The sequence below is a fragment of the Pezoporus wallicus genome, unplaced genomic scaffold (assembly GCF_028554395.1).
Source record: "Pezoporus wallicus isolate ANWC-B61680 ecotype Strahan unplaced genomic scaffold, APGP_CSIRO_Pwel_v1 contig_10084, whole genome shotgun sequence".
NCBI lineage: Eukaryota > Metazoa > Chordata > Aves > Psittaciformes > Psittacidae > Pezoporus > Pezoporus wallicus.
Window position 1 is genome coordinate 197111 of NW_026642497.1, and position 12526 is coordinate 209636.

At 38.9% G+C, this 12526-nt stretch overlaps 1 protein-coding gene across 18 annotated transcripts in view; it reads left to right on the top strand.

Annotated features, from left to right (window-relative positions):
- Positions 1-12526, top strand: part of MAST2 (microtubule associated serine/threonine kinase 2) — a 213261-nt gene that overhangs the window by 169662 nt on the left and 31073 nt on the right. For all 18 annotated transcript variants that reach the window (XM_057430684.1, XM_057430689.1, XM_057430679.1 and 15 more), the window contains 4 exons: positions 432-641; positions 6690-6791; positions 10521-10653; positions 12295-12356. In XM_057430684.1, the coding sequence (XP_057286667.1) occupies positions 432-641; positions 6690-6791; positions 10521-10653; positions 12295-12356 (507 nt within the window). The remainder of the gene's footprint in view (positions 1-431; positions 642-6689; positions 6792-10520; positions 10654-12294; positions 12357-12526) is intronic.

Below are 12526 nucleotides of genomic sequence, written 5' to 3' on the forward strand. Positions count from 1 at the left end.
CTGTACCAATAGGAAAAATAGATGTTTCTCTGGAGACAGGATATCAGGGCTTATAGTGATAGAAATGTGTCTATTGCTTGGGGCAGTGATTTTTAGCTTCCCTGGTCTTGTCTAAAAGGTCTGAAAGCTGCTCCGTATCGTATGTCCTTACTCTGGAGACCCAGGGAGGAATTTCAGCCTCAGCACCAAGATATTTTTATGGTCATTTGCATTTTCAGAAAGTGTGTTCTGATTAATATTTGTTGTCTGCTCATGTGCACGTAACTTTTGCCTAGGGAATGCTATTTAAATTCTCAGCAAAATGCTATTGTATTTTGGAATATTTTTAAAGCCTCTTGTGTTTTGGAATTGCAAGTATGTTACTTTAGCACCCGATTTGTTTATGGTTTTAAGTTCTGGGATAGTAATTTCTCTTTATTCTGTACTCTTAGGCCACGGCACAGATGGAAGAGCGGCTGGCTGAGTTTATTGCCTCTAATGCTCCAGAGAACGTGCTGCAATTAGCAGATGGGGTCCTAAGTTTCATTCATCATCAAGTTATTGAACTGGCCAGAGATTGCCTAGATAAATCACGTGAAGGTCTTATTACTTCTCGGTACTTTTATGAGCTGCAGGAAAACTTGGAGAAACTTCTCCAGGATGTAAGTGCTCTCTGGAAAGTGGAATATATTGTTTTGATTGAAACTTTAAATAATAGCCAGAGCTTTGATTTTAGGAGAGACAGTGTGGATTCTGAGGGAAGGGCAGTGGGTGGGGATGTCAGGAGATCCGAGTTGTTCCAGTCTGCTGTTGATTTGCCATGGGCAGATGTGAGTAAATCACTTCACCTGTGTACTTAGTTTGTACAAGTTAAATATGCATATGAGTAAGTCAAAGGAAGTCTTTGCCATTTATGAAAATTGGGTTCATCCAGATGAAGGAAATTACTGAACTTTTCTTTCATGTACTTCAAACCTCTGAATGACTTATTAATTACAATAGTGCCTTCAAGGAGTGAAAACACCATAGTTTGTAGTGTTGCTATAAATTTTTCATAGAAGGTTTTCTTGAGCTGAACTTAATCCGGTTGTGGGGTTTTTAGTACTTCAATGCGTTGTGTGGTGTTCAAAGCATAGGAAAATACACAAGGGGGCACAATTTTAATGCATGCTCAGTGTGCTTCAGCTGCTCATTAAAAATTGCTCTTTTCCTTTAAAATGAAAACAACATTGAATTAAAAATATCTCTCACAATTCATGTTATAGCTGTTGTGAAGAGTCAGTGCTATTACCAGTTGCTGGGTCCTGACCTCCATTTGGGAATGTTTCCCTAACCCTCTGCTTTGATTTAAGGAGATAGCAAGCTGAAAACACAGGATTTACAAAGATTGCAGTCTCAGATAACAGAGACACCTAGAAACAGAACACATGAAATAACTACTTTTCTGTGATGCTTTTTAATCTATTTGGTGAAGGTGTATTTATGTGTCATTGATCAGTTTGCCAATCGCAGGCATGAATCGCCATGGTTTGTGCCCCTTTGCCACTCTTTTCAGACATTAGAAAATGGCAGATAAATAAAACTGCAATTTTAATATGCAATTATTGTATTAAAAAGCTTTGTGAACCTTCCCTTGTATCAGCTAAAATCTCTGACTACCCTTTTTATATGAGTGTGGCTGCAATTTCCCTGATATTTGGTATGCATGGGAGAAAAATGCCTGATGTTTGGTTTTGTGGTGTTCTGCCTGGATGGGGAAAAGTAATTTTGGCACATCAAGGGAGGTAGGGAATATCTTTTGAGGCCTTGTTGGTTGTCTAACTATGGGATATCAGTAACCACTGTGGATGCATTTAATAGTAAAATACGTGTTTCCTAGTAAAAGTGGTGTTCCTTGGATGCTGTGCAAGAGTTTGACCATTGATGCCACTGTCCAGTGCGGAGAAACTGCATCTTGTGGAAGAAACTGTTCAGTATTTGCAGTCTTTAGGAGACAGGAAGATGTTTCTGAAGTAGAAAGTGGCAGTGTAGCCTTCCTGGGCAGAATAAACACCCAGCCCAGCAGTGGCTGGCAGAGGCATGTGAGCAGCCCTGGATGTAAGGGGCGGGCAGTGTAAAGGGGAGATGGGGGTATGCAGCCAGATAAGTGTCAGTGGGTCCACCTTGTATCTCCAGAGCCTGGAAGCAGCGTGTTTGCATGCATCAGCTATGAAATAAGGGATTAGGCCTCTTTGGGTAGTGTTTTTAAAGCTGGAAAGATTACACTTGAAGTGAGTATGTGTGCTCAGCAAAACAGCTTACATTTCAAGGGGTGCAAGGGGACTACAGAGTGTTTAGCTGCTTTTGGTAGCAGATACTTGGAGCTTGAAATTCTCCAAGACTTTCCTTCTCTGTGTGTGGACAATGATTTCTCATACCATAAGGAATTAAGAGAGCAATAAATTGGGTATAGCCACTTCTGGGCTGTACTTCCAGGCCTGTGTTCTGACCTGAAGACATTAATCAGGATCTTTGAGAAGGTCTGGTCAGATAAATCTACTTGTTCCTTTCCTCTCCCCTTTCTCAGAACAAATCCTCAAAACACACTTCTTAAATGTCCTTTTCCCCTTGATCCTACATGCATTAAGCTGCTGCTCCTAAGCGCGGGGAAGGATGACATTGAACTGTTATTAGAGACGATATGATAGTTGTCTTTGGGCTTGTTCATGAATAGATGTTCAGGGCTCTCTCTTTGACCTCTTCCTCCTTAACTTCTGCAGAGTGGGGCTGAGAGAAGGGTCAGTTCTTAAGTTGAATTGATTTACTTTAGGAAGTAAAGTGGGGAAGACACAATTAAAAGGAAAGCTTAGAAACAAGGGAGGCAGAACAGGCTGGGAAAGAAGACAAGGAAATTAAAGACAGCAGAGAAATGTCAAAGACTTCATTCTGTACCTTTCTCATTTGTTTTTAATGTCCTGTCGTAATTCCTTGGCTTTTCAGTATTTTAATATTTAAAAGCTACTTGTTTTCCCCTGCTTGCCAGTCTGTGCTCTGCCCTCCAGACTGCATTCTGAAAGGAAGTAATTGGCACAGTTCATCCTAAATATATAGAAATTGGTGGGAATATTTCTTTTGGAGGACCCACCTGAAACACAGGAAGTTTGGAGTCAAGTTTAGATGATTCCAAATTTGAGGGTCTTTGCTTAGCTTGTAAGGTATCGCACAGAGCTACCTGCTATATAAATAATACCAGCTGGAAGCTTATCAAAAAAGCTCTTCCACTTGGGCAGTTTTATTGTGCAGTGGGATATGTAGTTTTATGGTATATTTTTATAACATACAGAAAGACTGGGAAGATGGTTTATTGGTGAATAATGAGGTCAGCAGGTGGCAGGAATATCCACAGACTTTCATACAGTTTTACTGTGAAAGAATGGATTCTCTTGACATTCTTTTTAAGGGGCCAGTTGTGACACACGCTAACAAACTAAACTTGCACAGTATTTCAAACCATAGAAAAGAAACCTGATGCAATATGTTGCGGTTTGAGTCTACTTTATGTTGTAGGAATACAACAGAGTAATTGGGTATGTAAATAATGAGCTGTTTATATATACTAAACCAGAAAGCTTTTAAAAGTTTTTAGATCCTGGCTTTTGTAATAAAATGCCAACAAATCCCGTTAGTTATGGCAAATGAGATCTTCTGCCTTGTTTGGAGCATGAAATAATGTCTTTTAGCCAGAAAAAAAAACCCTATTGCTTATTATGTCATTGAAATTATCCTGAAGTAAAAATGAATAAGGTATTTTCTTTATTTTGGAAAACATGAACTTGAATGTTGCACTTCACATGGTAAAAATATTGAAAAATAAGATAAAACACTTAATAAAAAAATTCTGTAATATGTGGCATTCAGTTCTGTATCTGCTACCATTGGGGGTGGCCTTAGAGGGTGGGATAGGACCTCAGGTCACTGGGGGGGAAAAAGACTGTTAGTCAGTTATTACTTGGCTGAATTAACAAGATAAAACTGGCCAAAAGAAATTTAAAGGCTTTTGCATAGGTGTAGCCAATTGGTGAGGAAGGTGAAGGATTACAGGTGTTTCTGTGCATGGAACAGAAGGAACAGGGAAAAGTATTAGTATTACACTGCAGTGACTGATGCTGCACATTGGCAAATGGATATTCTGATTGGGATTGATGTCTTAATATGAGCCCGAGTGTAAATTTATTGGTTCTTGGCATTGCAGGTCTATTGTTTTGGTTTCCATCAGTATATTAGCTTAATTACAGCGTTGTGAGTTGCATATCCCAGTTATTGGTCCTGCTGAACCCGAGGGGAGGACAGTGATTTTAATTTCATGCCCCAGTAGCTACAGTTAGTGACGGATGGGTCTTTCAGATAAGGGAATCGGTTTGTAAATTACCCGTTGCTACCTCCTGTACACCTGTCACTGGCAATGTGTGCAGGAATGGCATCAGCCTCTACCCACAGCCCCTATAGCTTCTCCCTCCTCCCCCTGGGAGGCGGGAGGGGAGGAAACCCTGAAATGCCACCAGCAACCTTCAGACAAGCGTGTCGTCACTAGGAAGCGGTGATGAGATGGCACGCCTCATGCCAAGGCACATGGAAGCTGCAGGCAGTGCTTGGCTGTATAACCCTCTGGTTTCCACACGCTGTCCTCGGGACAGATTGCGCACAAAGACGTCTGTAGGGATGTCCGGGCTGTCCTGTGCGAGAAGGAAACAAGAAGAGGCAGTTTTGCTGAGGATCTTGGAAGAGCAGCGCTCTGCAGAGATGATGGCTGAGTGGCTGTTACAAGTTGTGTTTGATTATTTTATCCTTTTGCTTTTCTATATCATTTGGCAGTCATGGTTTGGCTTTTCGTTTCCAAAACGGGCACCTGATGAAATTAGTTACATTTTGAAAAGGAGAAAACAAAAGGACTTGATTTAAAAGATTGTTTAACAGTACAAATGGATGCAAACTGATGAATGATTGGTATTTTTTGTGTAATATAACATATAGGGGGATAAGGACTTTCCAGTTGCATGGCTCATTTTTCAAATGATACAAGGTTGTTGATGTTATTTATTCATTTCAGCACAGCTAACCCCTGGTGATCTGGAATGGCTTTTCAAATGTGAAAGCATTAATTTCTCTCTAGAATTCATATTTTAACTTACGAGTTTGCATAATGCATTAGGGGACGCAGAGTGAATACTGATCACCTTCATTTTGATTATTTTCTATTTTATAATTAGAAAATAGCTTTCAGTTAGGAAAAAAAATTGCAACTTACTTCAGTGCTTTTGAAATTATCTTTTTAAGGCTCTATAGCCAGGAAGCATCTTAGATACTGTTTGAGATAATGAACTAGCAGGTACATTGTTTTCTTCAAGGTTAAAATTCTCGCCCTGGCTTCTCAGTGCTGAAGGAGACAATTCAAAATCTGGCATTCTGACCTGTGTCCTAATGAGAAATAATAAATTTCTGAATTTTATTTTGTTTGGTAATAAAAGATCAGGCATATTTTATTGAAAACACTGCCTGGATGTTTCTAGCTCTGAATTCCTGCTTCCCTCTGCTTTTACTGTTCTTTTAGGTGATCTCTGCTGTGATTTGACTTCTCACCCACATCTTTTTCTTATATGGTGCTAATGAACAATGCTAAATGAACCTTTAGTTTATTGCTGCTTGCATACTTGTTGGTGAAATATTGTTCCTATAAGCAAGTGGCTCTTTGCCAGCATTGGATCATTGGCTGAGCTCTGGACTTTATGTCTGTGGCTGTGCTAAAGCCTAATTTTTAGACATTTGGGAGTAAATAGTTATACAGAGTTTCACTTTTTACATGTCATTGAAACCATCTTTTTATCACCCTGCAATGAAATATTATTTTATTTGAACTTCAGCACTCATAATGTAATTATAGTGTGCTTGAGCAAAAGAAGAGGAATTTACGGGAGGGGGTGTTTGTTTGGAGGGGATTAATTTAATTATCTCTTTAGTGTGTATTGTTATAAAAAGATGCCTCACACAGGCACATACCTTGAAACTAAGCCTTGAATTTATACTGAAATCTGGTGAAGCAAAAGAAGTGGACAAGAATAAATTCTCTGAGTTAAGTTTCTATATGCTCTTTGCTTTTCTCTTCTGCTTGGTCCTATATATAATATATAGCTATTATGTATTATATTGTACATATAATATGTACATATAATACGTACAATATAATATGTAGCTGATCAGCAGGATTTATAAAATTAAGGAGAAATACAGTTTAGTTTTTCTTGATGATGAGCAGAAGTGGTTCGAATTCTGTTTGTAAGTAAAGCTGAAAGTAAAGTCTAGAAATATATGAGGCTGTTAATAATTATCTATGTCAGGGTTCTGTGGAAGGTAAAATTGAGAAAACCAGTATTCCTCTTTTCATTTTTAAAAATGAAATAAAACCACATCCTGTGTAGTATAATTGATAGGTGGTATAATGCAAATACAGCTTTTGAAGTCTCTCTTGCATGGCAAAAGGAGTCAGTTGCAATGGAAAAGCTGCATGTAACTTGGCATCATTGAATGAGGTGGGATCATTGCCTGCTCTGACTCTGTCATGCCTTTGCTTCTGAGTTATAGTTACTGAGCTGGTGATTGCTCTGCATTCAGTATCTGAGACATGAAACTGAAGAGTTCACTGCTAGGGCCATAATCTGACATTCTGCTCTCCACAGGCCCACGAGCGATCCGAGAGCTCCGAGGTTGCCTTCGTTACTCAACTTGTGAAGAAGCTGATGATTATCATTGCACGACCAGCTCGGCTGCTTGAGTGCCTGGTAAGTTTGCTCCTCAGGAAGAGTGCATTTATGACCTAAAGAGCGAGGTGTGTGTTTGAGCATACAAGAAACACAAAGCCTCAACAGAAAGCTTTAAACTCTCATCAAAACATTCATGAAAAATAAATCTGTATTATTTAAAAAAGGAGTACTAAGTGTCTTTTGCATTAATATAGAAGTATCTTCCCAATGGACTGTCTGTTGCAACAGCCAGCTACACTATATTTTAGTATAAAATTTATAGCTAAGGGACCAGATGTAGCAACTGACATCATTTCATGCTACTTGCTGCCACCTGATTTTCCTCTGCTTAGTAGCTACAGCAAAGAGCCTGTAAATGTATAGTGTGCATTGGTTTTTATTTAATTCTCAAAAATGGTGAAGTGTTTAGGCTATCTCAATGAAATAAGCCACTGTGTCCTGCCACTCAAAATATATGTTATAGGTACAGTGGAGAAGCAGCCTGAACATGCATTCTTACTGTGATGCCACAGCAAGAGAGTTACTATAAACCTTGAATATCATAGAATCATAGAATGGTTGGGGTTGGAAGGGACCTTTAAAGATCATCTAGTTCCAATACCCCTGCCATGGGCAGGGATTCCTTCCACTAGACCAGGTTGCTCAAGGTCCCTTTCAGCCTGGCCTTGAACAGTAGAAAGATGTGATTTGGCCTCTGGTGTACACAGTGTTGTGGTTATTAGTTATTCTGTGACTGTATTGCAACAGGATGTTGAAAAACTTTGGTGAGAGCATAAGGGAGTGTCACAAAAAGTTGTTGGAGTGTGGGAGAAGGTGACTCAAACCTACAGTAAAACTTAGGAAATGACAGGATCAGATTCCCTGGTGTGTCAAAGCACACTATCTGATGGTTCTTTCTGGACAGAAGAATGGCAGGGAAGCCACATAGGTTTGAGACATCAGAGAAGTTGGCAAACTTATGAATCTGTAGCTTAATCTAGATGTATAGTTAACATCTGAGGCACGTTGAAGACAGTGTGTCCGTGGACAGCCTTTAGCAGTTGAGTCACTAGAGGGTAAATGAGTTTTGCAGAGCTTTCTTAGACAAAGTAGACACAAGTGGTCCAATGTTTCTGATGATGATACCAACTTTTAAAAACTTCTCAGAAGTACTGAGAACCAGTAAACTTTGGAAGGGTTCTCTTGCATCAGATGGATGGCTCTGCTGTGAACCCTGTGGTGCAGGGAGGACCACTGTCAGTCATGAAGTACAACCAGAATATGACCATCTGTCTTGTACAGCCAGCAAGATAGATGCCTACCCTTACTTATTCAAGAAGTCTCTATTAGATTACGTTAAAAATCCTGGGCAAACCTCCATTTAAACTGGGGATTCTTTGGCTTTCAAAACTATTTTTGTGATTTAGATGAGTTTAGCGACTCCAGTTATTTTCCAGTACTTCTTCAAAATCTTTTTTGGAAGTAAAAACAATGAAGAAATGAAATAAATTTAAGCTTATTGGGTTTGTATTTGCTGTGCTAATCATTGTCATTTATGCTTGTATACGCCCTATTAGTAACATGTCATCTGGGAAAACATAAAACTTATTGAAGTTTTACCAAGCAAGCCATTCCAAACTCAAGCCAGCTTTTTGCTGGAGATCAATACATCTCCAAGTTCCTCCAGTATCTTCTGCACCTGATGTTCTGCAAAGTGAGTGGGAGCAGGTGGAAACAGGAAAGTCATTGATATTTGAGTAATGAACTCCAAAGCATGTAGTGACAACCCTGACAATGAAGTGGCTAGACTTCAAAGTATAAAAATAATATTTTGACCTCTATATTAGTGTTTCCTGGGTATTTTTTAACCTGCATTGCCTTCCTAGCATTCTTTTTTCTCCAAAGCATATATTGTATTCTGTTGATGTGAAGAATTAAATATTGATGTTCCTTTTATCATATAAAAGAACAAGAAATATAGTAGATGATAGTCAACCATTTAAATAGCTTGACGACTACATGTCATTTTGAGTGTTTCACATACTTCTTTTGCAGCTTAACCTTTAGTTTCAATTGTTTGTGAATTCCTAAACAGTTTTTCTAAGTATTTACTATTAAGGTTAATTTTACTAACACAGCTCATCCGTATTTCTTCCTTGCAAGTTAAGTAACTGTTCACAGAGGCTGTGGTTGTAATGGTTGTGATTGTTGTAATAGGGATGAAGGCATTTAAATATTAAACATTAGTTATTTGGCTTCAGTCTTTTTATTACCTGTTGGGCTGCGAAATGTTCATTTATGGGCTGTGAACCTCTGGAGCTTCAAGAAAATAATAATGTTTTGTGTGTCACTGAAACCGTCTTTGGGAAAAAGTACGTCATTTATTCTTTTTTCCAGTTTATTTTTCCATAGTGCCTGCCTCCCTTTAGTGGCGTTCATTCCTCTCTATTCAAATGATTCAATAAATCTGCTAAAAAGAGGACAGAACTGGAATTTATTTAATTTCTTAATTTTTTTGTATGCTTGAATTTTTTGTCACCAGACTTTTTTTTTTTGCCCTTTACTCACCAATAAATGATCTCCAGTTCCATAGAAGACTATGCTTTCCCATTCACCTGTATCATATTATTTCCCTGTATCATATATATTATTATATCATAATACATATATATATGTATGTATAAATACATATATATACATAATACATATATATGTGTATATATATGGTGACAGCATGTATACAGGCAGCATTGCTTAGAGCAGTCAAGATGTGTGTCTTTTCTCTGTTTCTCTAACCATTCAAATGTCTTTATATCATCACAATCTCTAATTTCTCTTTCTTGTTTAAAGGTCTGTGCTCTCTTTTCCCTTACGCTGCTGGCACACTCAGAGCAGTTCTTCCCTGATGCCCTCACAGCTGTATGCTCTAACTTCCCCTTTTGTCCTCCCATTTCACTAGAACATTTCTGAAGAGTCTTGACAAAGCTGCTCATTGCTGGTGAATGATGAGGTTCGTAGGGGAGAGTTAAAGTTGACTAGTGAATGTGCTTCTAAGCAGAGTGCTCCTGCTTCCAACAGCTTGTCTTCTATTTCCAAGTACATCTGTTAGTCTATTGAAGGAGATCACGCCTTCTTACAGCCTTGCCTTGCCTTTAGAGATCACCTACACCAAGACTGGGTTGATAACATGATCTTCTATTGAATAGTACAAGAAATACTGCTGCAGCATTTCTCTCATAGAAAGAGAATAGCAATTGCTATTTTATTAACCATTTTATTAGCAGTTGCTAAGTTTGGGACAGTTACAGGATTGGGTGGGTGTATGGTTTGATCAAAAGTGATGTTTGAAAACAGGAGAGGTTTATATTGGCTTAACTCACCTGTCAGATGGAGGTGGCAGAAGAAGGCACTCCAGTCCTCAATGTGTCAAAATCAGGAGGTGTGTCCATACCGATGCTTACGTTGTCATGACGTTATTTTCCAGTAGTCCATTATAGGTTCATGGAAAATCCCTACCGTCCTTTTCCTGTTTTGATTTGCAGATCTGAGCCAGTGAACATCCAGCAGGCTCTGAACGTCTGCCATTTTTGCAGAGCAGAGTGGAATGCACTGACTTCCTTGTTGTACCTGCAAATGTTTCATATCACTGCTGAGCCCAGAATTAACTTTGGATGTTTCCGAGGAATCTCCTATATGGGGGAAGAAACTTTTGTAATTGTAAAGCTGAGTCATTTACCTCTCTCTGTTTTTCTCACCACCTTCCTCTAGGAGTTTGATCCTGAAGAGTTCTACCATTTGTTAGAAGCTGCAGAAGGCCATGCCAAGGAAGGGCAAGGAATTAAATGTGACATTCCTCGTTATATTATCAGCCAGCTGGGACTCACCAGGGATCCCTTGGAGGGTGAGAACTCTTGGCTTGTACTCTCCAAACTGCTGAAGGGATAACCAGACATCCTGATCACTGCATAGCTGAAGGAGGCTTTTGTTTTATTGGTTTAATTTCTAGGCCATTTTTCCTTATTTTCCTGTTTGCTGTCAAATTCTAGACTGTCCTTTCCAGCCCCATGTCTCAAAGGAATGTTACTGGGCTAATGATCGCACATCAACAGTGACAATCCTTTACTTATGATGTTAATAATGTCTCCCTGTGTTATAGTATTATAGCTGAAACAGTGTTAGAAAATGGCTTTATGATTTGACTGTTTTCTCTGTGCTGTTGGGCAGTAAGTCTAGCCGTTACTCTAATGATCTGCCTTCCTGCTGGTGTCCTGGTTGGAAAGTATCCTATCGTCTCACTTTGTTGTCCTCTCTGGGAAAAGTGTGTTTGTTGTGATTTTCCAGAAGAAACCAGGACTAGTACCAATTTTTAGGTGGAGATAATGTTGTATTTTTACGTCTCCCATAGCAGTGAAACTAAAGAGAGTAATGCTTTAGAAGAGAGTAACAGCTTTTCTGCTGGGTGCCAGAATTCCATATGGTAAATTGAATACGCTGTAAACGTACAGAGGCCCAGAAGATCCTACCTTTGGAATTTGGAGTTGATGTTTCTGCCTGGCACTTTGCTAATCGTATGACAAGTTTTAGGAGCATGCATAGCTTGCTCAACAACAATAGAAAGTGTGGCAGAAACTGGAGGTTACTGTGGAATATTTCAGTGATTGAACTGTACTTTTTATTCTCTCAGGAGAGCATAATTTTGGCATAAGTTAGTTGTCTGGATAGGACTAGTTTAACTTCTGTGGTGTTTACCAGAATGACAGTGACAGGTTGACTTCAAGTGAAGAGCTCTTCGGGAAAATTTCTACCAGAGATTGCTAAATGCAATTTAATAGCATTTGTTGAAATCTGACATTAAAGGGAAATTTCCTTTGATCCCTGTCATGGGAGAGAACCTTTCCATCATTAATTCCCCTTACTAAAGTCAAATTTTCTTTAGAGATGTGTGGAGATGTCAAGGTGCCTTATTTCCTTTCTGTAAGGAGGGCACCCAGAAATGTCAGTGGTGTCTGTTCAGAGACTAGTAGTTACCGTAGGATTTGGGTTTGCAAAGTTTAGAGCATCTCCTAAGACAGCTGAGTAGCCTAAACTGGCTTTCTCCCAGTTTGCTGCTGCTCAGCATTTTGCAGAATCAGACACATTTCATGCAGGGAGGTTGTTTGAAGTGTAATGCATTTTCTTTTGAGGACTATAGAGGTGCCACCAGGCTACATGCAGACATACATGCATGGAATAGCTTTTAATATTAACTAGACAGCAGTTTCCCCAAACATGCATTTATTGCTTTAACTTATTATAGAAACCATCTCGAATAAGTCAGGCTGAAATTAGAGCAATTAATTACATTCATCTTTATACAAAATACTGCCTGCAGCTTCTACGATGTTAAAGGTTATCACTGTATAATTGGGGTGACTTTTTACAGAGGGGAAAAATGTCCTTCATCATCTACAAGCACCTCTTAAAATCCTGTTTGTCTTGTATAAACAAAGAGAATAGTGTTTGATTGAGATCATTAGGAATAATCTTTCCTCCTTCTTTTCAGAAATGGCCCAGCTGAATAGCTATGACAGCCCAGACACTCCTGAGACAGATGATTCAGTCGAGGTAAAGCAGTAATACTCACTCTGTCTAGCACAGTTTTTTTTTATCTCTGGAAAGAAGTAGTCTGCAATAAAGAATTAATTATAATGCAGAGCAATTTTAATTAAAAAAAAAAAAAACCAAGTGCTGACATTCAAAAGAACACATTAAAACACTTATGAAAAGGTGGAAAT